Here is a 25,254-nt window from a genome sequence, read left to right as displayed (position 1 = left end):
TAACCCTTGATAACCACTGATATTTTTACTGTCTCCATAGTTTTGCCTTTTCAGGAATGTCATATTATTGGAATAATACAATATGTAGACTTTTGAGATTGCCATTCTTCATTTATATATGCATTTAACTTTCCGCGGTCTTTTCTTGGCTTAGTAGCTCTTTCTTTTTTAGCATTGTCCAATAGTCCATTGTCTGGATTTCCACAGTTTATTTATCCATTTGCCTACTTAAGGACTTGCATCCAAGTTCTGGCAATTATACATAAAGCTGCTATACACATCTATGTGTAGGCTTTTGTGTGGTGATAAATTTTCAGCTTATTTGGGTCAAAAACAGAGAACATGATTACTGATAAGAGTATGTTTAGTTTTGTTAGAAACTGCCGAACTGTCTTCCAAAATGGCTATACCATTTTGCAATCCCACCAGCAATGAATGGGAGTTCCTGTTGCTCCACATCCTCACCAGGATTTGATGGTGTCTATATTTTGAATACTACATTCTAATAGGTGTGTAGTTGTATCTCATTGTTGTTTTAATTTGCCATTCCATTCTGACATATGATGTTGAACATCTTTTCATATACTTATTTGTCATCTGTATAGCTTCTTTGGTAAGGTGTCTGTTCCTTTCTTTTGCCCATTTTTACTTGGGTTGTTCATTTTCTTATTGTTGAATTTTAGGAACTCTGTATATTTTGGATAACAGTCATATTTAGTATTTATGCATAACATTCACTTTCTGTTCCATGTTCTCCCACCTTTGAAGAACATTAATAATGCACCTGCCCTTGCAGGAGCATTTGAACCTTAGTTCCTAGGTTCAAGAGTCTGAATTTGTGTCTAAAATTCCATGGGGACATTTAGTATGAGATCATCTGGTTTTGATTTCCCCCCTCCTTGTTTTTTGGGGCCTCAGAAGAGACTGCCCCTAATTCAAAGATACAAAGTCTCACTACCCCTTAAGGGGATGTGTGGGTGTGAGGGGGCGGTGGAGTTGTGGTGTGTGCAGCTCAGAATAGTGGAACAACACCTTTAGTTTTAAATGGACAGTAACTATCACCTATTGGCCAAATAAATAGATGTTGATCATGTGAGTTCTCTAAGTAGCTTGGTCATGTGCTCTTTTGCAAATAGTTATTAGTGAAATTCTGTCCTTTTCAGATGTGCGTTCCAAACGGGAGTATGATGAAAGCCATGTGATAACAGCCCATCGAGTGAAGAAGGTATACTGGCAGAGCCAGCATCTGGGGCAGGCTGGCTACCTTACAGGAGTGTGGGGAGGGTAGGAAGAAATGGAGGTTTTATCTTAGATCAAGGAGGCGGCACCTACTGTTCAATGCTGTGGGCAGCATAGGCAGGCAGCATGGACAGCACACAACATCCCTGTGCATCCACTGTGAAGGGTCTCCCCACTTCTCACACACTTCCTAAGGTGTCGCTCCCACCCTCATGATCAACAATTTCATTAAGCAAATATTGATTTAATTTCTTTATGTACCAGGCACTGTTCCAGACCCTGGGTATAGAACAGAATACAGGAGGCCTTTAATTCATTGTCCCTAACCTCATGGAGCTTTTGTTCTACTTAGGGAACAGACCATAAGAGGGTCTATTCCATATACATTTGTCCAACATGGTTTGTCCTACCTAGGGAATAAACCACATAGTCAATATAACGCAAAGATGGAAGCTGCTCCCTTTCCTTTCCATCTGGTCCCTTCCTAACTTCCTTTCTCCATTCCAACTATTTAAAAAGACAGAGCCCTGCAGCAGTTTCCATGCCCCACTCCTGCAGTGAGGCCCTTTTCTCCACCCCTACAAGTATCTTCTCTCTCAAATTGTTGTCAAGCCTGGCAGCCTTCACTCAGGATCCATCTCTAGTCTTTGCAGTCCTGACCACTTTCTCTGCATTTGACTTTCAGGTTCTCTCTTGCTTCCCTGGTTTCTTTTCTCTCTCTCTTTGGTTCAGCTACATTTTCTTCTTCTGCTACCTATAAAGAAAACCACTGGTCTATCCTTAGTTTCCTTTGTATCTGTTAGGACACTTTCTTGCTTGGAGATTTCACCCAAGCTTCCAGCCTCAAGTATCTATGTAGTTGAGCTGTCCTGCCAATTTTACTTCTAAAAATATCTCATAAAATTCCCACTGCCACTGTGCTGTTATGCATTCTAACTCTGGCTCTTTCCCACACCTAACTTGAGAGGGAGCACAGGCCCTGGCTCAAGTATTTTTCCAAGATAATCTTGCTGCCTAACAAGCTTCCCCTAAACCAATCCATCAATATGTGTTGTGGGGTTTTTTCCTTTTTTTTTTTTTTTTTTTTTGCCCCTGGATTTTCAATTCTCTGACTCCATCCTCTAGCTCTGAATCCCCATTTCAGGCCTTTCCCTGCTTTTTGCAGTCTATTCAGAGCCCCTTCATGATGCATGGCCCTCAGCTCCCAGTTTAGCTCTCAAATCTGCACATTCCTTTGATTCTGACAGCACCCCTAACTCTGGGAAAGAGCCATTCTCTCTGTTTTAGCTCTTCAGAACCCCTTAGCCAGATTGACACCTCTTTCCTGCTCTCCCCCAATGTTTTGCCAGCAGATTGCAGGCCTTCAGGGAGCTCCCAGGCCCAGCAGGACACAGAGCCCTTCAACTCCATGTTCACGGCCTTTTCTACCTGATTCCACCTCCCTCTCCAGCCTCACCTCTGCATGCTTCTACTCTCTCCTGCCACCTCAACAGCATGCCCTGCTGTGTTTCCTTGTTCTAAGATGCACATACTCCCTTGACCCCCTTATTTTAACATTTCTGACATTGGAATATATCCTACAGTCGATCTGCACTTTGAATGTGGTACTGTCTTTTTTTTTCCCCCAAAAGCACATTGGTGGACATGTTATTTTATGCCTGGCTCCCCTCTCCACTTGTTGAAGGGGAACTTCTCCTTTCCCAGTTCAAACCATGGGGATCTAGTGGTACTCCCTAAAATAGTGTCCAGATCCTGTCCACACATCAGCTAAGGATGAACACTGAACAAATCAGAATTGGAATTGAAGAAGGCAGCTCTTTCTGTTCTGTTGGTAGTGTTTGGAGGATGGGAGTCTGAGCATTTATGATGGCCATGACTTAGGCTTCTGGAAAAGTTGTCTGAGAAGGTGAAGTCAGAGTGCCAGGAAAGCAGAGGAGCAGGGTCTGAGAGGGAGGTTTGGGCTTTACAGCCCTTGTTCAGGTTTTCCTGGGGTCCAGCTGCTCCATGCCTTGCCTGAAGTATTGGTATAGGCCAATAGATACCTCCTTTTATATGCATTCCTGATTGCAACTGTTGTTAAACTGATGGTGCATCTTAGAAGCAATGATCTCTTAAGATGTAGGAAATAGAGTCCGTGTGATCCCCTAAATACACTGCTCTCTCTGAGCACAGGAGAGTGTGTACTTTGCTCATCATTGTATCCTGGATGCTCTGTCTGGTCCCTGGCATCTGGCTGGTATCTATTTGTTGACCAAAGTGAATGACTGGAAGCTATTCCTTCTGCCCCAAACACCCCCCCAGCCCTTGTCCATCTGGAGAATTTCCTCTTGCCTTTGCAGTCTCAGCTCAGATGCCTCTACCCTCCCTGTGCACTTTTGGAGTCCTCCAGACCAACTCAGGCATTTCCCTTTAAAAAACAAACAACCAAACCAAATAAACAAACAAACAAAAAAAGCAAAACCCCCCCTCTCTATTCCTGAACTGAGCACAGTGTAAGTACAAAGTAGGTCCTGGAAAAATGTTTATTGAAAAAACAAATAAATGTCTAGCCACATCTCTCCCTGCTCTCCCACCTGCTCTAGACTCTATGGACTGTTCCCACCTTTCCCTTTGCTCATGCTCTTTTCCACATCCACACCCCGCTTTCCTTATTATCACCTGTCTAAATCCTGCTCATCCTCTGAGCACCATCTGTCTGCTAATTCCTTTAGACAAACATAATTTCTCCCCTTTAAGTCCCAGAGAACATCCCTGATCTATACCTGCATAGGCCTTACCTCCCTGCCTTGTGGTGGAGATGTGCAGTTGTCCTATCCCACCTACAGGTCCTCTGTCAGGGCTTCTGTGTCAGCCAGACAGGTTGTAAGAGACAGAGTTAGGCTCAGGTTTCCCTGAGTAGTGGGGGCTTTTGGGAAGCATTGAGAACAAATGAGGACTAACCTCTCAGCTGCCGCCCAGCCAGGCCTTCTGGAGCTCTGGAACACCATGTGGGATCCTAGGCAAGTCTGGTTCTGAGAGAACTCATTCCCCTCTTAGCAGGAGGTATCCATCATTCCTGCCCCTGCAGTCCATCGTGATGGTGACTGAACTACTTCCTGACTACTCTCCATGATCTCGTGGACCTGTTTGCCCACTCCTTCCTTTCTTCATATTTATGGCCTTACATGCCAGGCAGTGTTCTAGAAGGTCAGGATACATCAGTGACTATATAAGGACAAATGTTCCCGCTCTCACAGAGTTTATATTTGAGCTTACAGTTGGCCCAATTTTATCTGCTTGCTTATGACTTCTGCTTATTCAATCTTCTGCTTACTGCCCTCTTATGGGGGATTTTGGTTTTGGCCCATATGGGTGACCACTTGCCCCCAGAGAGAGATCTTAGTTCAGTTGGTGGGTCAGTAGGCCAGTGATTCTTTGGCCAGGCACTTATCTCTGGTCCAGTCAGTTGTGATCAGCTTTTCACATTAGGGGATGTGGATATGGAAGATCCTTGGAATTTAGTAGACCTTCAGTCAATTCTTAGTACTTCAGTGCCCATGTGTAGTCAAGAAAACAGGCATAGTCCTACCTCTATTTCCTCCCAGAGCTGGTGTGCAGGGAATATTTGCTCAACTGAACCCATCTGCTAACAGGCTTCTTTTGTGGTTTCTTTAGAAGGCAAATGAATATCTTATCCCGGAGTCTGTGGATCTGGAATGTGTAAAGTACTGTGTAGTATATGATAGCAATACCAGCTCCCTGGAGGGAATCCTAAAACATGATGATGATGATGATGATGATGATGACAACTCTTACAATAGAGGAGAAGGTAGGTTTTTACACTAGCTATAAGAATAATAGTTAACAGTTATTGAACACTTTTGCCACATGCCAGGAACCATGCGAAGTGTTCTACCTGGGTTAATTCGTGCAGTCCGCAGAATATCCCCATGAGGATGACAGTATGAAGAACCAGGAAGGGTCTGGATTTTTCCTTCCTTGCAAGATGATAAGTGAGCCTACCACCATTTCAGAGATGTTGGCTGAGGACATAGGTTCCTGGGTTGGAGACAAAGGACTTTATTACTCAGGGCAATAAAAGTAACCAGAATGTCATCATTTTCCTGCACTGGTGCCCCCCAGTGTCTAGCCACATCTCTAGACATTGATAGAGAGCAGGCCGGTTGCTCTGGGGTTGGGGGTTAGGGTTGGAGGGGTTGAGCAAAAAAAAGAAAGGACTCATGGACATGGTTAACAGGGCGGTGATTGTGGGGGGATGGGGAGAGGGGGTGGAGGTAGAAGAGGGTATAAGGGGGATAAATGGTAAAGGAAAAAATAAAATAAAATGTAAAAAACATGGTGGGATGTGGCAACTCAATTGAAACCATATCACCACATTGAGACAGTTCTTACAGGGTGACATGAGGAGGGCCAAGTACACTTTTCCATGCAGGTCATTGTATTATAGGAGAAGAACTCTGAGCATAGGGGGCCTGAATCTTATGTAATGGGCAGAAAACCTGCCCATCCTTGGCTCTGAAGGAAAAAACTGTCTCTGTTTTCCAAAGCTGTTGGTTATACAAATATCCTTGAAAAGCCAGAGCCTCATTTAAAGAACATGTAGAGACATCCAAGATGGAGGCAGGTAGGTGGAAGCTACACTAACCTGCTCCCAGGAACAAACTAGAATTATGACTAAATTATAGAGAAGTCATCCTGAATAACCACCTGAACACTAGCTAGAGAGAAGCTGCATAACCAAAGACTTACCAAAGAAACCATATCACCACATTGAGACTGGTAGGAAGTGCAGAGGCATGAGAGGGCTGGCTGGGCAGCCATGTGTGACAGCTGAAGTTCTAGAGGGATATTTCAGTGGCTGAGGGGCATTCCCCCTGAGAAGTATGGGGTCTAAACTACAAGCTAGGCTCCCCAGTCTAGAGAACTAGAAACAGGAAAGGAACCCAATAACATCTGGCTGTAAAGAGCAGTGGAGTTTCTGTCTGCCAGGGTGAGATGGCTGGAGATGCAGAGAGCCTCTTACAGGGCCAACTCACAAAATATCATTTGCTGACACTTACTCTGGGCTCCAGCAGAGGGAGGGCAGAGTAGATTAGAGACATGTCAGGAGAGTCTGAGGCTGGTGGCTCTGAGGAAAGAGCTGAAGAAGCAGCCACCAGGATCCCTGTGCTGAGTCATTCCTCATACTGCAGAAGCCATCTTTTGCAGGCAAGAACACTCCCCTCCAAGTGGCATCAGCCTGAGGGGAAGCAATAGCCTCACCCATAGGAATCCCTCTTGCCACACCCTTTGGAACTTGGGCCAGGCTGCTGAGTACAGCTTGAGGCTATTTTAGTGATTAAGTAACTGCAAAGGTGGATCTCTGGGAGCTCTGAGACTTTAGCTGACCCTTCTCCAGGCCCAGTGCTGGTAAAAGCTGGCCTTGGTGCACAGCCTGGTTCTTTTTGCACACATCCAGAATCAGCACAGGGAGCCACAAGCTGTGAATCACTGATAACTCCAAACTAGTTGTCTAGGGCCAGTCACAGTCGGCATCTGACATAGGTCTCCACCAGAATCTTTGCAGATATACCTAGTACATACAAAGAGGCAACCAAAATGTGAAGACAAAGAAACAGGCCCCAAATGAAAGAACAAGAAAATACTCCATAAGAACTAAGTGAAATGGAGGCAAGCAATTTATCAGATATAGAGATTAGAGAAATGGTTATAAGGATGTTCAACAGCATGAAAACGGACATAGGAACCATTAAAAAGGACCATTCAGAAATAAAGTATCCAAGATCTGAAATAAATAATACACTGGAAGGAGTTAATAGTAGATTGGATGAAGTAGAGGGTTGAATCAGCAATTTGGACAACAAAGTAGGAAAAAAGATCCAAGTAGAGCAACAAATGAATTAACAAGTAAAATAGAGACAGACATAGATAGAGAGCAGGCCGGTTGCTCTGGGGTGGGGGGTTAGGGTTGGAGGGGTTGAGCAAAAAAGAGAAAGGACTCATGGACATGGTTAACAGGGTGGTGATTATGGGGGGATTGGGTGAGGGGGTGGATGTAGAAGAGGGTATAAGGGGGATAAATGGTAAAGGAAAAAAATAAAATAAAATGTAAAAATTAAATAAATGACTTGTAGAGATGTGAGAGGCCATAGAAAATTATCTTGTAATAGGTAACATCCCCATTTTATAGGTGGGGAAATTAGGGCCCAGAAAGGCAAAGTAACTTGCCCAAGACCTTACACCTAGTGGATTAGTTATCTATTGCCATGTAGAAAATTACCTCCAAATTCAGTAGCATGATGTAGCAGACATTATCTCATAGTTTCTGTGGGTCCAGAATTCAGGAGCACCTTAGCTGGCAGGCTCTGGTACATCTTTCTTTAGGTTGTAGTCAAGATGTCAGCCAGGGCTATTATCATTGGAAAGTATGACTGGGCCAGGATGATCTGCTTCTGAGATGATTCACTCACATGGCTATAGCCGGAAGGCCTCAGTTTCATTCTGGCCGTTGGTAGGAGACTTCAGTTCCCAGTCACGTAGACATCTCCCTAGGACTACTTGCACAGCCTCATGACATGGCAGCCAGTCCCCACCCTCCGACCACCCCAGTGAGTGAACAGAGAGAGAGAGAAAGGAAAAGCCAGGCTTGGGGCTTATATATAGTCATTTCTGCCACATTTGATTCACTAGAAGGAAGTCATTGAATACAGTCTACTCTTACAGAGAGGGGAATTAGACCCAACCTTTTAAAGAGAGGTATTTGAAAGAATTTATAGACTTTTTTTTTTTAAATCAGTAAGTGCTGGGGTCAGTATTCAAGACCAGGCAGTTTGGCTCTGTCCAGTCTTCTAAGGCCTGGGTAATGATGTGGGAGAACCATGCAAAGTCACTCCAGCCCTGAGCTGGAGCATTAAAACATGGTTGGTTGTAATTTGCTTTAATGATGCTCCATAGCAGTTTCCATTCAGCCTCTGCTTTGGGCTGACCACCCCTGGCCGTTGGCATGGGGCTCTGCTGTTTGTGGCTCAGTCACTAATTCACGTGGGTGGTTCTATGGCCTGGGGCATTCATACCAATGGTCACTGGGTGGCACTAGGCTTCCACCTTTAATAAAACTAGTCTTCCCAGGAGGTCCTTAGCCAGGAAATTATTCCCTCTTCCCCAAGCTTGTCTTGCTGGCTTCTGGTCTGCAATCTTGGGAACAGTGGTCAATAAAGGTGACCCCCTCTCAATTCTATAAGTGACCTCACTGTGCTATGGAGTCCTTGTTCTCCCTGGGTAGGAAACCACAATCACAACAACAGCAACACAACAAAAATCAAAATCACACACACAGCTTGCCCACTTAAGACAACTTTCTCCTTTAAAGTGGATATCTTTCAGGTAAATGTAGACTCCTTTGGGTAAAAGACCATTTAAAGGTTTCTCTCACCACCCCCTCCCCTTCTCTGCTCTTAAGCACCCACCTTCCTGACCCCCATGGAAATCTGGGCATGGGGGGGAACCATCATCATGTCTTAGAAGGAGATTTTGGTCTCTGTGTAGTCCTTTCCTGATGGCTTCTGGATAAGATCAAGCTCAGCCTATGGGACCTTTGGCCATGGGCTGTGTTTGTGGCCAAAATGTCCATGTCTAGTGTAAGTCATGAGTGGTTACCTCCACCTTGGCAGGGCATGGCACTGGCTCCTGGGGGACTCAGCCTTGTGCCCTCTTCCTCAGGCTCCCCCTGATCTTACACACGTGTTCCTGATCCCTGGGCCTGCTGCAACTTCTAGTGTTAGATTAACCACTCGCCACCCCACCTCTGCTGTGGGGGTCTCAGAACCCTAGTGGGAAATGGGACAAAAGCCATTTTTAGCACATACCCTTCCCCCACACTAGCCAGTATGTTTCTACCCCTTTAGTTGGGTGTCTTCTTAGGAACCCAGGAAGTATGTTCCCTTGTCTTGGCTTCTGGGATGCTCTCTCTAAGCTCCTTTTAGCATGCAAAAGTCAACCTCCTTCTTTTATGAGCAACATTTCCCTTATGTTAAAGCATCCTTCCTTGCTTGCTTTACATGGGTTACAGGCCCCCACAATGAGCTCATGATATGTGTGGGTGGAGTTTCCTGGGCCAGGACACTTACACCAACTATGAAGGGAAGCTTTGGGAATTTGGGGATTTCTTTCCTCCTTCCTCAACAAAACCGAACGTCAAGACAAGTATTTGGCTAAGGACCTCAAATAATTTAACTTAAAGCTCAGGCTGAGTGGTAACTCCTTTGTACCAGGTGATCACCCCCTTCCCCTGAAGCCGTGGGTGCCCCAGTTCAAGGGGTGAGAAACCTGATGTCAACAGAGAACCTAGGATTAATGGGAACAGAGATGAATGAACTTAATGTTTCAAAAACATTAACTTCATTACATGCTTGGCTGGATAACCTGGGCCCTGGGATGGCTCTTCATCCAAGTCTCTAATTGTCTCCTGGAAATCAGCCTTCCTCCATCTCTGACCCCATCGCCCCCGTGTGTGAATACTCCAGATGGTCATGTGGCATTGGCAGAGGAGCAGCTGTCTAGTACACTAGTTGTACTATGTACAAATAGGTGAATTGTATGGTATACAATATGTAGCACACAATATATGATACTATATATATTTACAGAAAAAAATGTTAACTTTCTTGGTGGTAAGTTGCTTTTAAATTTTAACTGTGATACCCATCTCTATTTATGTTTGCTTCAGCTTCCTAGATAATTGCTTTTCAGAATAAAGTGGCCATTCATTGGAGCTTTAGATAAATGGTGAACCCACAGGAAACATACATTTCTTTGGTCTTCACTTTTAGAACTCATGCTTGGAGCTGCCATCAAGTGTGGCAGAGCCTTGGCCCATCTTACCCGCCACCCCATCTATATCCTGAAAGGGGGATATGAGTGCTTCTCAGCCATGTACCACTTCTTCCGGACGCAGAAGATCATCTGGATGCCTCAGGTAAGGCAAGGTGCTGAGCACAGCAGGCTCAGATGGGAGCATGGCCTTCCCTTGAGGACCACAGGGTAGGGAGCAGAGTAGGAGAAAGAGAAGGAGACAGCCAAGAGAAATAACTGCACATGTTTAAAATGTACAATTTGGTAAGTTTTGACCTGTATAGACACCTGTGTCTTGCCCCAGAGAGGAGGGGAGGTAGTACCAGGGCCTGGTCAGGAGTGCTCTCCTAGTTGTTTGTGGTCTTCTCTAAAAGGTAGGTGTCTACTATTTGCCTCTTCCTGCTCTGTTACTAATTCAAGAGCAAGAGTGGAAACTCCACTCTCTTCCTGTTATTGTTCTGATGCACTGTAAAGCAGGGAGCTCCCCAAGGAACTCCTTATATGAGTAGAGATGGAGGCACCAAATCTGGGCTCTGAGACTGCCCCTCTACCTTAGATAGAGTGACTTATAATTTCCTGTTTTACATGTGGCATCCATTAAGTAAGATTTCACCTTGAGCAAAGGGGATTTGTAACTAAAAGAAATGTGAAGGCCCTACTAGAGAGAGATGATGGTGAGACACTAAATGGTTTTACCTTGAGGGTGGCATGGTCAGATTACACTTAGATGAACTCTGATTGCAGTGCAGAGAGCAGAGCAGTGGGGACAGAGCAGATTTGGGGAGACCTGCTAGAAGGTATGGATGGAGAGGAAGCGATGGATTCAAGAAATACAGAGGAAGTGGCATTGATTAATATGGGGCAGGGGCGATGGGAGAGGAAGGAGCAGTCTAGCATAATGCTGTGGTTTAGGTGTGGGTGACAGATGGTCTGTGGTGTGGCTCTTTGAGGTGGTAGACACAGAAGGAGGATGCAGGGTGAGGGAAAGGCAGTAGGCTCAGTTTGGACATGTTAGTTTCAGATACCTGTTTCTTTTTAATTTAAAGAAGACTAATTGATGTATGTATGTATGTATGTATTTATATAGTTCATTCCTACCTGAGGACATTTTTCCATTGCTTGTAGAGAGAGGGGAAAGAAGGGGAGAGAGGGAGAGAGAGACAGACAGACATCGATATGAGGGAGAAACATAAGGATTAGTTGCCTTCTTGTATGTGCCCTGACTGGGAATCAAACCTGTGACCTTTCAGTCTATAGACCATGCTCCAACCAACTGAACTACAATGGCCAGGTCCAGATACCACTTTCCTTTACATTTGTTATTGGAGCTGCGAAAATTGTGTCATCTAGAATTAACACCTTGCTTGCTCTTTAGAGCACAGCATGCTTTTATTCATACCACACACACCTCCCCTGCAGCCTGCACAAGCATAGGAAAGGAAGCTCATCTGAAAGCAGCAGAAAGAGAGTTGATAGATTTGTGATGGACATTTAGTGAGATCTTACAAATGGAACTAGTTTGGCTCCAGCAAGCTGAGTGTCCCGGGTGAGGTCAGCCTGAGCCCTGGGAATGCTTTGGGTCACATCTGCAAATGGCAGGCCTAACTGCAGGTAAAAGAGCGGTGAATTTCACACAAACTCGAAGATTTGCTCTACCTGCTACCTGTTCTTTGACAGAAGTTTTTGAGGCTGACAGTTGGGAAGGATGTTGGCTTGCAGTGGGTTCACTGGGAAGGGAAATATGCTGAGGCCAGAAGGGTCTGAAGCACTCAAGTAGACAGTGAAGTAGCTTGAGACACTTAAGATGGTATTTCTGAGCCAGACTTAGAGCCAGAGGAGCTTTTAGAGCTGGGTTTGACCTTTGAAGTTATATAGGTCAGCATTTCCCATGGAATACTGATGGGAAAAAATTATGACTTAACAGATATTAGAAATTTCAGTTTACACAACGTTAGTGGACTTCTTTAAAAAAAAAAAGATTTTATTCATTTATTTTTAGAAAGATGGGAAGGGAAAGGAGAAAGGGAGAGAAACATCAAAGTGAGAGAGAACATTGATCAAACATTGATCGTTTGCCTCCTGTATATGCCCTACCAGGGATCAAACCCGCAACCAGGGATGTGCCTGGACAGGGATTGAACTGGCCATCTTTTGCTTTACTGTGCGGTGCCGCTCAACCAACTGAGTCATGCTGGTCAGGATTCTTTTTTATTTTTTTGAGTTTTTGTCTAGGTTTTATTTTACTATCACAAGTACATTTTCGATTCATGACAACAATAACTATGTAGCCACTGTTTTATTGTAAACATCTGAGCAGTAAGGGGTGAGCCCAAGGACCAATTAGAAAATTTTTCACCAGCTCTGTTCCCTGGAGGCACATTTTGAGAACAATCTTAGACTTGCATGCTTTTCTGGCTGTTTTCCAACTTGTTTATAAAATTAGTTTTATTATTTGATGATGGGTTTTTTTCCTAACCACATGATTGGTGCTCTAATAATCTTTCCTTGGAATAATCATTTTTACAGTTTCTCCCCAGCTTTATTGGTATGTAATTGATACATAATAAGTTTAAGGTATACAACAACATGATGATTTGAGATATATATATATATATATATATATATATATAGTGAAATGACTACAATAATAAGGTTAACACATCCGTCTCCTCACAAAATTATCTTTTGTGTATGTGGGGTGAGAACATCTACACTCTTAGCAACTTTCATGTATGTAATACATGTTGTTAACTGTAGTCACCGTGCTGTATATTAGATCCCCAGGACTTAATTCACCTTATATCTGGAAGTTTGTACCCTTTGACCAACATCTCCCTAGTCTCCCTCCCTGCCCCAGCCCCTGGCAACCACTACTCTGCTCACTGTTTCTATGAGTATGGCATTTTTAATATCCACATATAAGTGAGATAATTTGTTTTTCTCTGACTTATTTCACTTATCATAATGCCCTCCAGGGCAATCTCTGTTATTGCAAATGACAGTATGTCTTACATTTTCACGGCTGATACACACACACACACACACACACACACACACACCCATATTTTCTTTATCCACTCATCCATTGATGGACACTTAGGTTGTTTCCATGTTTTGGTTATGTAAATAATGCTGCAGGGAGCGTGAGGGTGCAGATATCTCTTTGAGATAGTGATTTTGTTTCTGTTGGATATATACCCAGAAGTGGGACTACTGGATCATATGGTAGTTCCATTTTAATTCTTTAGGAACTTCCATACTATTTTCCACAGTGGCTGTAGTTAGTGGATTTCTTTACTGCTGGACTTCTTTGAGCCTTTCAGTGCTAATGTAAATGGTGAATTTCTGAGAGTGGGATATCACAGGTACTGCTTCCCATATGTGCTTGGTTTTCTGAACCTTTTTTTCACAGTGAATTGTGAGGGGCCAGTGTTTCCTAGAACACACTTCAGGAAAGTAGCTTTGGGCCTGGAATTTAGTAAGCTTCCATTTAAGTGGTGACCTGTTCTCCCTACCTCTTTATCAGTACTCATCAGAACATCATCAGAATTCATTTGCTAATGACAAACAGGCTCTCGTGAGTAGTTTCATTGCTTTTCAAGTGTATTTAATTACACTCTGGTGGCCTCCACTGTAATTAAAGGGTTATTCTTCTCCATACTTGCTGTCCCCCAGTGAACATACCCTGGGGTTAGGCAGTTGTTGGCTGTGGGATATTAGACTCCAATTGTTAGACTCCTCAGTCAAATGGAAACAGGTACTGTGGAGGGAAGAAGGATGCTGGTGTTCAGAGTCAGTCATCACATTGTACCACGATGCTATGCTATGGTCTTTTGTTCTTTTTGTTACTACCAGCCCTATAAGTCCTTGTGCAAGTTATTACTTGCCAATCTCTTTGAATGCCCAAATCTCAATTTCATGCACTGTCCTGGATTATCTTTCTAAGCTTGTTTGCTGGACCACATTTCAAGAGGCCAGTCCTGCAGCTCCCCCGTCCCAAACCCCAAATGAAAACAACTTCTTCCCTGAGGAATATTTATAACAGCCTTTCTTCTTTTTCCACCTCAGGAACTGGATGAATTTCAGCCATACCCTGTTGAAATAGTGCCAGGCAAGGTCTACCTGGGCAATTTCAGGCAAGCCTGTGACCCTAAAATTCAGAAGGATTTGAAAATCAAAGCACATGTCAATGTCTCCATGGAGACAGGGCCATTGTAAGTAGCAATACTATTTTTTTAAAAGATTTTATTTATTTATTTATTTTTAGAGAGGGGGAAAGGGAAGGAGAAAGAGAGGGAGAAAAACATTGATATGCGAGAAATACACTGATTGGTTGCCCCTTACATGCCCCCAGCTGAGGGCCTAGTCCACAACCTAGGCATCTCCCCTGACTGGGAATTGAACCAGCGACCTTTTGGTTCATAGGCTGGCAGTCAGTCCACTGAGACACACCAGCTAGAGCACAATACAATCGATTTTTTTTTAAAATCATTTATTGATTTTTTTTTTTTGACAGAGAGAGACATCAACCCATTGTTCCACTTATTCATGCATTCTTTGGTTGATTCCCATATGTGCCCTGACTGAGAGTTAAACCCTCAAGCTTGGCATACTGGGATGATGCTCTAACTGAGCTACCTGGCCAGGGCCACAATATTACTGATTTTTTTAAAGATTTAGTATCTTTTGTTTATATAATGCAAGATTCCTGCTTCCATGCACTTATAGAGTTGAAAGAGCTCTTAGAAATAAGCAGGCCCTGTAGTACGGTCTGTACTTAACTTCATCTGTTCCTGGCCTATAGTCTTGTTTTCTGCCTTGGCTGTTGCAACCTCTGTCCCTAACTGAGACCACCAATACCTGCCCTTTAAATCTCACCAAGAGTAATACTTTCCTGGTATTTAACGTTAAGGTACAAAGTACCCTATTCTATCCTGAGATGCCTATCTCAGGCCCTCTGAGAAATAACCCCTGTGTTAGTCCATTCAGGCTGCTATAATGGAGTACTATACACTGGTGGCTTATAAACAACAGACATTTATTCTCATGGTTTGGAGGGTGGGGAATCCAAGATCAATGCAACAGGGATTTGCTGTCTGGTGAGAGCCTGCTTTCTGGCTCACAGACAGCCATATTTTCATTGTGTCCACACATGGTTGAAGGGGCAAGGGAACTCTTTGGGGCCTCCCATCCATAAGGCTCAACTCTCATGGCCAGTTTTACATTCCCACCTTAAACAACTAAAAAAACCCAGACAACACATCTAAAACAACGGTTTCTGGACAGTGGTTATAGCACAGAACAGTGATCCTTGAGAGAAGGGGAAAAACCAAAGTGAGCCCCATAATCAACTTGGCTTATTTTTTGGAGATTGTTTGCACGTCACAGTACAGGAAGGGGACCAAAACAGATCCTGTCATTCTTTCTGAGTTGAGGGTATAGAGTCAAGAATTCAGAGAGGACAAGTTGGGTTGAATTCACAGGAGAGAACTGCATGGAGAATAGAGAACTGAATACAAAGAAAGAGCCTTGGATATCTGCAGAAAGAGCCTTGTGTCTTCAGCTAAGTATATATAAGCACATGCATGTGAGGAAACTGTTCAGCGTTGGGGGAAAAAAACACAGTAGAAATGAATGGGCAGTACAATCCTCAGAGATTATGTCGGGCTAGGAGTAGTTTGTGTTTCAAATCAGAGTAAACAAAATTCATAATATACAGGGCATCAAATAGAGAACTGAGAAGAGTATTGTCTCAGTAGTGAGGAAAAATTAACCCAGGATTAGGGATGAAAAATCCTGTGTCTGAGGTGAAAAATATACTGGATGGAATTAACAGCAGATTAGACACTATAGAAAAAAAGATTGGTGAACTTGAAGATATAGCAATAGAAAGTGTCCAAAATGAAACATAGGAAAGAAAAAGACTTAAATAAAAAGAACAGAGCTTTAGTGAGATTGAGGCAGTTTCAAGTGGCCTACCATAGATGTAATTCGAATGTCCAAAGAAGAGGAAAGTGGGGAGGCAGAAAACGTTTGAAGATAACGGCCAGAAAATGTTCAAATTTGATGAAGAAAAAAACCCCTATAAATTCACAGATCCAAGCATCTCAACAGACAAAAAAACAAAACAAACAAAAAAAACCCACAATAAGGCGTATTTCTCAAATTGGCTAATACCAATGAAAATGAGAAAATCTTAAATGTAACTAGATAAAAAGATGCATTACATAACAAAGACAAAGATAAGGATGGTAGCAGACTTCATATTAGAAACAATGAAACTGAGAAAACTGAAGGACTGAAAGAAAAATGTAAACTTAGAAATATAACCAGTAAAAATATCTTTCAAACATGAATGGAAAATATTTTCTTTCAGGCATGCAAAAGTTAAAAAAATTCAACATCAACAGATGTGCACCACACAAAAAATTAAAGGAAGTCTTTCAGGTGAAAGGAAAAAAATACCAGATGGGAATTTGAATCTATATGAAAAGAATCAAGAACACCGGAAATGATAATTATGTAAAATACTTCCCTCCTTATTTTTAAATCTCTTCAAAATATGATTGTTTAAAGGAAAAATAATAATATATTTTGGGATGATAACATATGTAGAAGTAATATGGATGCCCATAACTTACTAAGACAGGAAGAGGAAAAATAGAAGTGTATACTTGTAACGTTCTTATTCTGTTTACATGAAATAGTCTAATGGTACTTGAAGGTAGACCACAATAAGTTAAATATGTATTTTATACACTTTTAAAAAACCACTAAAAAATAGAACAAAACAGGAAGGAATCAAGATGGTGGAGGAATGAATAGAAGTCACTCTACGTCCTCCCAGTACCAATCTGGAATTACAACAAAATTGTGGAGAAATCACCTGGAACAAACAACTGAAAAATAGAGAGAGAGGAGCCTTATAACCCCTGCCAGACAGAAGAATCAGCTTTAGCACAACCTAATTGGTAAGGACTGAGAAGGTAGGTGGGGCGCCCATGGGCAGCAGCGCCAGAGCGTTATTGAAACAGCCAATTGCATCCCCCTGGGAAGACTGGGGTCTAAACATAAGTGGGGATCTCCAGCCTACAGCACCAGAGCCCCAAAAGTACACAGATAACAGCCAGCTGTGAAAAGTGTCAAGGTTGCTCTCTGCCAGAGACAGGCACCTGGAAACGCAAAGAGCCTTTTAAAGGGTCAACGCATCAAATTTTTTTTTGCAGCCACTTACCCTGGTTTCTGGCAAAGGCGGGGACAGAGTGGGCTAGAGACACCTAAGGAGATACTGGGGAAGGAGGCTTTGGGGAGAGAACTGAGAGAGTAGCTAGCGGGATCCCGGTGCTGACTCATTGCCCAAACAGCAGCAGCCATCTTGCTCAGGCAGATGACTCCCCTGAGCAGCAGCAGGGGGAGAAGACACAATAACCCTACCCCCAGGAGGGACTCTGCCCTGCCCTGTGGTGTCTAAGCCTGACTGCTAAATGCAGAGTGACTAGATTAACAACTGGAGGAGACAGCCACAGACAGTAGATTCCTGGAAGTCTCGAACAGACTGCCTAAGACCAGACAGGGTCAACATCTGACATCATCAGAGGCAGATCCAGAAAGAAAAAATAGCGGTCTCCTACCATAGAAGTTCACACCACAAAGTCAGGAAATCAAGACAGATCAATTTAAGAAGCAAAAGCAAAAGAGAAGAGTCTCACAAATAATGGGAAGACAAAGAAACACCCCCCAGTTGAAGGGAAAGGAGGAGTCCCCAGAAAGAGAACTAAATGAAATAGAGGCAAGTAAACTATCAGATATTGAGTTCAAAATAACAGTTCTAAGGAAGCTCAATGTGCTCAGTGAGCTTAGAGAGAATTACCAAAAACCACAGGGAAACTATGAGGAACTTACTGCAAACTATATCATCATGAAAAAGGACATAGAAAATATCAGTAAGAGGCAAGAGGAGATGAAGAATACAATTTCTGAATTGAAGGACACAGTAGAAGGAATCAGAAGCAGGCTAGATGAAGCTGAGGATCAAATCAGCGAGCTGGAGGATAAGGTAGAAAAAAGCTCCCAAAAAGAGCAAGAAAATGAAAGACTCAAAAAGAATGAAGAGGCGTTGAGGAAGATGCAGGGCAACCTGAAACGTAATAATATCCATATAATAGGGATACCAAAAGGAGAAGAAGAGGAGGAAGGGATAGAGAACCTGTGTGAAAAAGTAATGATGGAAAACTTCCCTAATTTGAGGAGAGAAGAAGTCATACAAGTCTTTTTTTCTGTTTAGTTTTGTAGGCGACGCTGACAAGCTTCTGCATATCCAGATAGAAGACTCCCTTCAAGCCAACATTTTTCCCTTTTTGCGTCACCTCTGTCACTTCATTGGTAAGGCGCATTCTCTAACCAGACAGCAGCTGGCCTATGCCCTGAGGGCAAAGGGACTATGGCTCTTTATCCAAATACCTATTCCTGATTGCGACTCAGTGCTTAGGAGAGAAAGGATAGCACATGTCCAGCCAAGTGTGGACAGCCCAAGGACAAGCCTGACTCTCCAGGGCCCTCGCAATGTGGATAGCCATGATTTTACCTCCAGACAGTGGGGCCAAATAAGAGCTCTTGACTGGATCGAGCACCCTATGTTCTGGCCTTGGCTAGAATGGTAGGCCCTTTTGGGCCTGGACTCACTGCCCCTCTTGGCCTGTCATGAAATGAGGGTGTTGGTCCTCCATGTGTATATATGTTCATGGAGGCCTGCCGTGGGCTGTGCTCTGGTGACTCAGAGGTGGATCTCACTCTGTTCCTGCACTTTTATGTGGTCAGCAAAGTGGGATGGGAGGAAGACTCCAGAGCTTCTGACTTCTTTGATTTCCAGTGTGTATACCAAGTAGCCCTCTATTGTCCCACCACACACAGCAGAGCCCAATAGTCGCTTACCTCACTAAAAATCCACTGAAGGTGGATTTTTCAGTCATTTCCAGGGCTCAGGATTGCCCAAGTTGAGTAAAATCCTTGAACTGAGTGAGACTGAGTCAGGTCAGAGACCCCACCCTAGGACTGCCTACTTGGCTCCATCTCAGCCTCTAGCCTGAGTCACTGCACAAGGGGCCAGAGAATGGCATTTTGGTTCAAACATCTATTTGCCCAGGGCATTGCAACTTAACACTTGACCAGGAGCTGAGACGCAGATTTGCTCCATGCCCCACTTTGGAATGGCAGAGCTCTATGGCACAAAGATGCCCCATCGCCAGCCCCACCTCACCGGGTGGCTCTGAGACAGTCCTTAACTACTTGGTGCTTCAGTTTCCTTATCCTATGATGAGTCAGTTGGCCTTCATCATCCCTGAGTCCTGCTCCAGCACTGACAGTCTATGATTTTGCATTTGGGATGGTTACCTTCAGTTCTTGGGGGTTACCAAATCAGCCTAGAAGCCATCTTAGCTTTCCTCCCTACCCTTCACTGGGCAAGACTCACACACAGACCCACATCATTTTTAGCTATGATTATAGCAGACATTTCTGTGCCAGGCCCTGGGCTAAGCACAGCACAAAACCTTACAAGACAGGTTTTGTAAAATACTGTTACCCAATTTTCCAGATGAGGAAACTGTGGCACAACCAATGAGTGGCAGAGCCTGGATTTTCACTCAGACTAAACTGCCTCTATCAGCATGTGACCTTGGGGGGACGATCCTCTCTTCCCCACCCAGGGAGGCCATCTGGTAGCAGACCTTCCTCGTCTGAAAGCCTGGAGAGCCAAGAAAAGGCCTTTGCATGATAATGCTGAATGCTCAGGTGTGATTCTCTTGAACTGCCAGCTAGGTCAGAGAATCCCCAATTTCCAGGTGACCCTAGAGTTGTCACATGACTTGCCTAGAACATGGTATGCTCGTTCTAAACCCACTCTTGGACCCACTGAGGCCAGTCATCTTATAGCAAATTCAGGTTCACGGGGAAGAGGACACATACAACACCCCACTCACCCATACAATGTTTCCTTCCTCTTACAGAAATCCACCTCAAGCTTGGCTCTGTTATCCTGGTATTTTCTACTCTGGGCATCAGTCGCAGCTGTGCAGCCATCTTGGCCTATCTTATGCATTGGAACGAGCAGACTTTGAAGGTATGTATTCCCTGGTCTAGGTTTGACCACAGCCACCTCCATGAGGTGACTTCTGAGCTCTACCTGGGAGAAATAGACCCTGGTACTGCCCCAGAGTCCTAATTGGAGAATGAGAAGAGGAAGGGTCAGGGAAGGGAGCTTCAAGTCCACCATATCCAAGGGCAGGTTCTAACTGCCTGGGCTAGAGGTCTGAGGCTGGGTACATGGGGCAGGCCCAGGGACTCTGCCTGGCAGCAAGGCTGCGGCTGGCAGCACCTTCTGCCTGTCCCCCACTGCCATTAGACTGTCCGTTAGGATTTGTTCATGGTTCTCCAGGTGAGGTGCATTTTTGTTGCTGCTTGTAGTCATAGAATTGCAGTACTGGCAGGGCTTCAGTGGGCATCCACTCCAACGATTCTTTTACCCTTGAGGGGAGCAGGGCCCAGAGAGGAGAAGGAAGCAGGGACCCATCACAACAAACCCCTTGGGAATCAGGGCTCCTGATCCCTAGGGAAGTGCTTTCCCACTGCCCAGTGTCCTAGGAGATGGCAGGCCTACCCTGAGGGGCAGGGGAGCCTTGCCTGGCACAGCTTGTACATGATTTCAGAGGACCTGTAAAGCTCCCACATTTGTCTGGGAGTGTCTCTAGGGGAAGGGGAGGGACAAAGGATGACCATGAAGAGAGCCTATCGCCAGTGATTTTGACTGTTTACCCTTTGAGGATGAAATTGCTGGCCAGAAAGAGTCTTGGATATACAGCAATTCCACTTCTGGGTATACATCCAAAAGAAGTGAAAGCAGGGACTCAAAGAGGTATTTGTACACCCATATTCATAGCAGCATTATTCATAAGAGCCAAGGGGTAGAAGCAAACCAAGTGTCCATTGACAGATGAATGGATAAATAAAATGTGCTCTATCCATTCAATGGAATATTATTCACTCTTCAAAGGAAAGAAAACTCTGACACATGCTACAACATTGAGGACATTAAGCCAGTCACAGAAGAACAAATACTGTATGATTCCACTTATATGAGATAATTAGAGAAGTTAGATTCATAGAGACAGAAAGTAGAATTGTGGGTACCAGGGGCCAGTAGGGGGAGGGGGAAGGGGGAGTTGTTGTTTAATGAGTATGGTATTTTAGTTTGGGAAGATGAAAAGGTCATAGAGATACATACACAATATAGTGACTGTACTTAATGCTCTTGAACTGTGTGTCTAAAAATGGTTAGAGAGGTAGGTTTTATTTTATGTATATTTCACCACAATTAAAAAAAGAAAAGAATCTGGATGCAAAATCAGAGGGCCTGGATTGCGAGGCCCAGATGCCTGCTGCCTCACCCCATCCCACTGGGGTCACTGCCTGCTTGAGGATTATCTTGGGGTGTGTTGGGAAGGGGGTGATGTTGCTAATAAATCTGGAGAGGGAGGCTGTGCTGTTGCCCCTGTGGAGATGCCTTTCCATCCCCCTTCCCAGGAACAGGCTCTGTTCTCTGAGGGGCCTCTTCACTGCTGTTTTGAGCTGGTTTAAGGAGAAGGCAACAAGCTGGCAGAAGGCAGGCTGCGCTCAGCCACCTGCAGGGGACCCAGGGAGTTTTAGGACTTGAGCTCCTCTGGAGTTTAAGTGGGGCCAGTCTGTGACTATCACCAAGCCCTGCTGTGATCTCTGATGTCCTTGTTGCTCACAGGGAGGCTCGGGCACAAGAAGGTCTTTGGAGTCTTCCAACTTTGACATCTACTGATGTGTCCTAACCCTGACAAGCAAATCACAGTTCTGTCTCTGGCCACATCAAAAGCAGGTATCACAGCTGCTTCCAGAGTCAGCTAGGGTGAAAGCAGAGAGGAGTCCCCTCCTCACTCTTGGCTCCTCCAGCAAGGCCAGGCCCCCACAGTAATGGGGCACATGCAGGCCTGCACCCTGACCTTTCTTTCCTGCAGGGAGATGCATGGCTCCAGCAATGATGGTAAGGGACATCTGGGTGTGGTTCTGGTCAGTGGGTAGACAGCACTTTGGCACCTGAGGTCCAGACAATTCCAGTCTCAGGAGAAACCCTGACACTCCCTTCCTGGAGCAGCAATCTTTATCTCATTTGCAGAGAACTCCTGTTGTGGGGCACTCAGTGCAGAGACGCCATCTTGATAACTCTTGGCCAAAAAAGGTGTGTGGCTCCTGGATCTGTGAGCGGGAAGCACTGCTGCGGTGACCTTGCTGGGTTCTCTCCAGGCTGAGTGAGTCCTGTGTGGCAGTTAGCTTCTCCTGCTACCAACGAGGTACCCTGGATCACTGACACAGGTGGATCTGGGCTCAGCTCTGCTGATGCCTGGGGTCTGGAGAGACATGCCTGCTTCCCATTGTCTGTGTGTGGTCCTGGGGGTCCTCCTCAGTGCCCCAGAGAAGCTGTGTCCCTGTCTGCTGTCAGCTCAGCTGTGATAATCAGAACCCACAGGACTGGCAAGAGCAGTGTGGGCCACTCTTCAGCAACGTGCTGCTTCCTGGGCTTGTGGTCCCAGCTCAGCTCCTCAGGGCAGCAAGGACAAGAGTGGGAAGTCAAGGAGTGGGCTGGGACCACAGCTAACCCAGCACCCAGAGCCACTACTGCCTGTCTTGGGCTTTCAAAGTTTGGCACAAGGTTGTATGGGATCCCAGAGCCAGCAAGCCCTTAAGAAATCAATTTCAGTGCCTTCAAATAGCTTGGAGTAGCTTTGTCCCTTATAGATCTTTAGAGAAAAGCAAAAACCAACTCCTGAGGCACTACAATAACTTATATTGGCAGTCTTCCCATATGTGAGGCTGTTTTAAGTATTTTATGTGCAGTGAAAACGCAATGACCCCAATGACCTGTGATTATCCCCATTTTGCAGGAAGCATATAGAGGCTGAGTAATTTGCCTGAGGCCCCACAACTGTAAGTGGCAGAGCTGGAATTCAAAACCAGAAGGGCCAGCTAGAGAATCTGGGAAGTGCTGGCCATGCAGTGTAAAAAATGGAGCACTGCTCCTTACCAAGAATGACCTGGACATGTCCTTTCACCTTTCTGTCCCCTTGATAGACAGAATAAAGTCTGTCCTCCCAGCTTCCTGAATTTGCTGTGAGTCCCAGCAGATACGTTGTGGTCTGGAAGTGGGATGTGCGGGTGAGTGTGGGGTGCTAGGATTATGATTGGTCTTCAAGGGCCTGTTTTGACCTGGCCAGGACTTAGTAATCCTTATAACTGAACAGCTCTGCCCTGGGTATCACTGTGTTTTACTTACTGTTTTAATTGTGACAAAACACAGGTAACACAAAATTTACTATTTTTAACATTTTCAAGTGTACAGTTTCAAGTGTTAAGTATATTCACATTGTTGTACAACCTATGTCCAGAACATTTTCATCTTGCAAAACTGAAACTCTATACCCATTAAACAATAACTCCCCATTCCCCTTTTCCTGCAGCCCCTGGCAACCACCATTCTACTTTGTCTACTTCATATAAATGGAATCATACAATACTTACCTTTTTGTGACTGGCTTGCTTCACTTAGCTTAATGTCTTCAGGATTCATCCATGTTGTAGCACGTGTCAGGATTTCCTTCTTTTCTCAGACTGAATTCCATGGTATGTAGAATTCACCGGTGAACCTATCTGGGCCTGGTGCTTTCTGTTTTGGAAGACTACTTTTTTATTGATTCAACTTCCTTAGTAGATATAGGGCTATTCAGACTGTGTGATCTTGGAAGATTTTGTTTTTCAAGGAATTGGTCCACTTTGTCTAGACTATGTCTGGGCATCGAGTCTTTTCATGTCCATGGGATTTGTATTGATTCCCCTTTTTTTACTTCTGATGTTAGTGACTTTTATCTTCTCTTTTCTTTTAGTTAGCCTAGCTAGAGTCTTATTGATTTTATTCATCTTTTCTAAGAACCACATTTTTGGTTTTGTTGATTTTCTCTATTGACTTCATATTTTCAATGTTATTGATTTATACTCCAGTTTTTATTAATTCTTTTTCTTCTTTTTACTTTGGATTTAATTTATTCTTGTATTTTTAGTTTCCTAAGATGGAAGCTTAGATGATTGATTTAAATGAACTTTTGTCTTGGTGAATTTTCCATGTGAGCTTGAGAAGAATGTGTATTCTTATGTTGTTGAACGAAGTATTCTATAGATGCCAATTATATCCATTTAATTAATAGTGCTGCTCAGTTCAGCTGATTTTCTGCCTGCTGGATCTCTCCATTAGTGACAGAGGGGTGATGAAGTCTTGAACCATAATAGTGGATTCATCTATTTTCCCTTGCAGTTCTATCAGTTTTTCCCTCACATATATCAATGCTGTGTTAGGTGCATACCATTGCAGGCATAAGCCACATTTTGTTTATCCATTCATCTGTTGATAGACACTTGGTTCACTTTCATGTATTTTTTTTATTGTGAACAATATAATTCATTTGTATGTATAATTGACCCTTGAACAATGTGGGTTTGAATTCTGCACGTGAGTGAACCCATGCAGTTCAAACCCATGTTTTCCAAAGATTAACTGTATATTCTATCAGCAATTGGGAATCTGTATATGTGGATGGTTGACTTAAGTTATATGTGGATTTTTGACTGTATGATCCCCTAATCCCACATTGTTCAAGGGTCAACTGCATATATCACATTTTGTTTATCCATTCATCTGTTGATGGATTGCTTTCACATTTTGGCTATTGTGAATAATGCTCCGTGAACAGGTGTGCAAATATCTCTGTGAGACCCTGCTTTCAAATCTTTGGGATATATACCCAGAAGTAGAATTGCTGGACCATATGGTAATTCTATTTTTAATTTTTTGAGGAATATTCATACTATTTTCCATAGTGCTGGTACCGTCTTACATTTCACCAAAAGTGCACAAGAGTTTCAATTTCTCCACAGCCTCACCACCCTTGTTTTCTGCATTTTTAAAAAAAATAGTAGCCATCTTAGTTGGTGTGAGGTGGTATGTCACTGTAATTTTGATATGTATTTCCCGAACGTTTAGTAATGTTGAGCATCTTTTCACATGTGTATTGGCCATTTGTATGTCTTTTTTGGAAA

The 25,254-nt window shown here is 43.9% G+C and overlaps 1 protein-coding gene across 2 annotated transcripts in view; it reads left to right on the top strand.

Moving 5' to 3' along the window:
- The window catches only part of STYXL1 (serine/threonine/tyrosine interacting like 1), a 61,321-nt gene that overhangs the window by 31,978 nt on the left and 4,089 nt on the right, over positions 1 to 25,254 (top strand). The window contains exons 3-8 of one of the 2 annotated variants that reach the window (XM_054589756.1): positions 1,164 to 1,225; positions 4,894 to 5,047; positions 10,068 to 10,213; positions 14,158 to 14,303; positions 18,374 to 18,471; positions 20,094 to 20,206. In XM_054589756.1, coding sequence (XP_054445731.1) covers positions 1,164 to 1,225; positions 4,894 to 5,047; positions 10,068 to 10,213; positions 14,158 to 14,303; positions 18,374 to 18,471; positions 20,094 to 20,206 — 719 coding nt within the window. Of the gene's footprint in view, positions 1 to 1,163; positions 1,226 to 4,884; positions 5,048 to 10,067; positions 10,214 to 14,157; positions 14,304 to 18,373; positions 18,472 to 20,093; positions 20,207 to 25,254 lie in introns of those variants that run through there. The other variant, XM_054589757.1, reaches the window with a different exon arrangement.

The sequence above is a fragment of the Pteronotus mesoamericanus genome, unplaced genomic scaffold, assembly GCF_021234165.1.
Source record: "Pteronotus mesoamericanus isolate MK-2021 breed Mesoamerican mustached bat unplaced genomic scaffold, CSHL_Meso_final scaffold_167, whole genome shotgun sequence".
NCBI lineage: Eukaryota > Metazoa > Chordata > Mammalia > Chiroptera > Mormoopidae > Pteronotus > Pteronotus mesoamericanus.
Note: the sequence above shows the minus strand (reverse complement) of the source record. Positions and strands in the feature narration are given on the sequence as shown.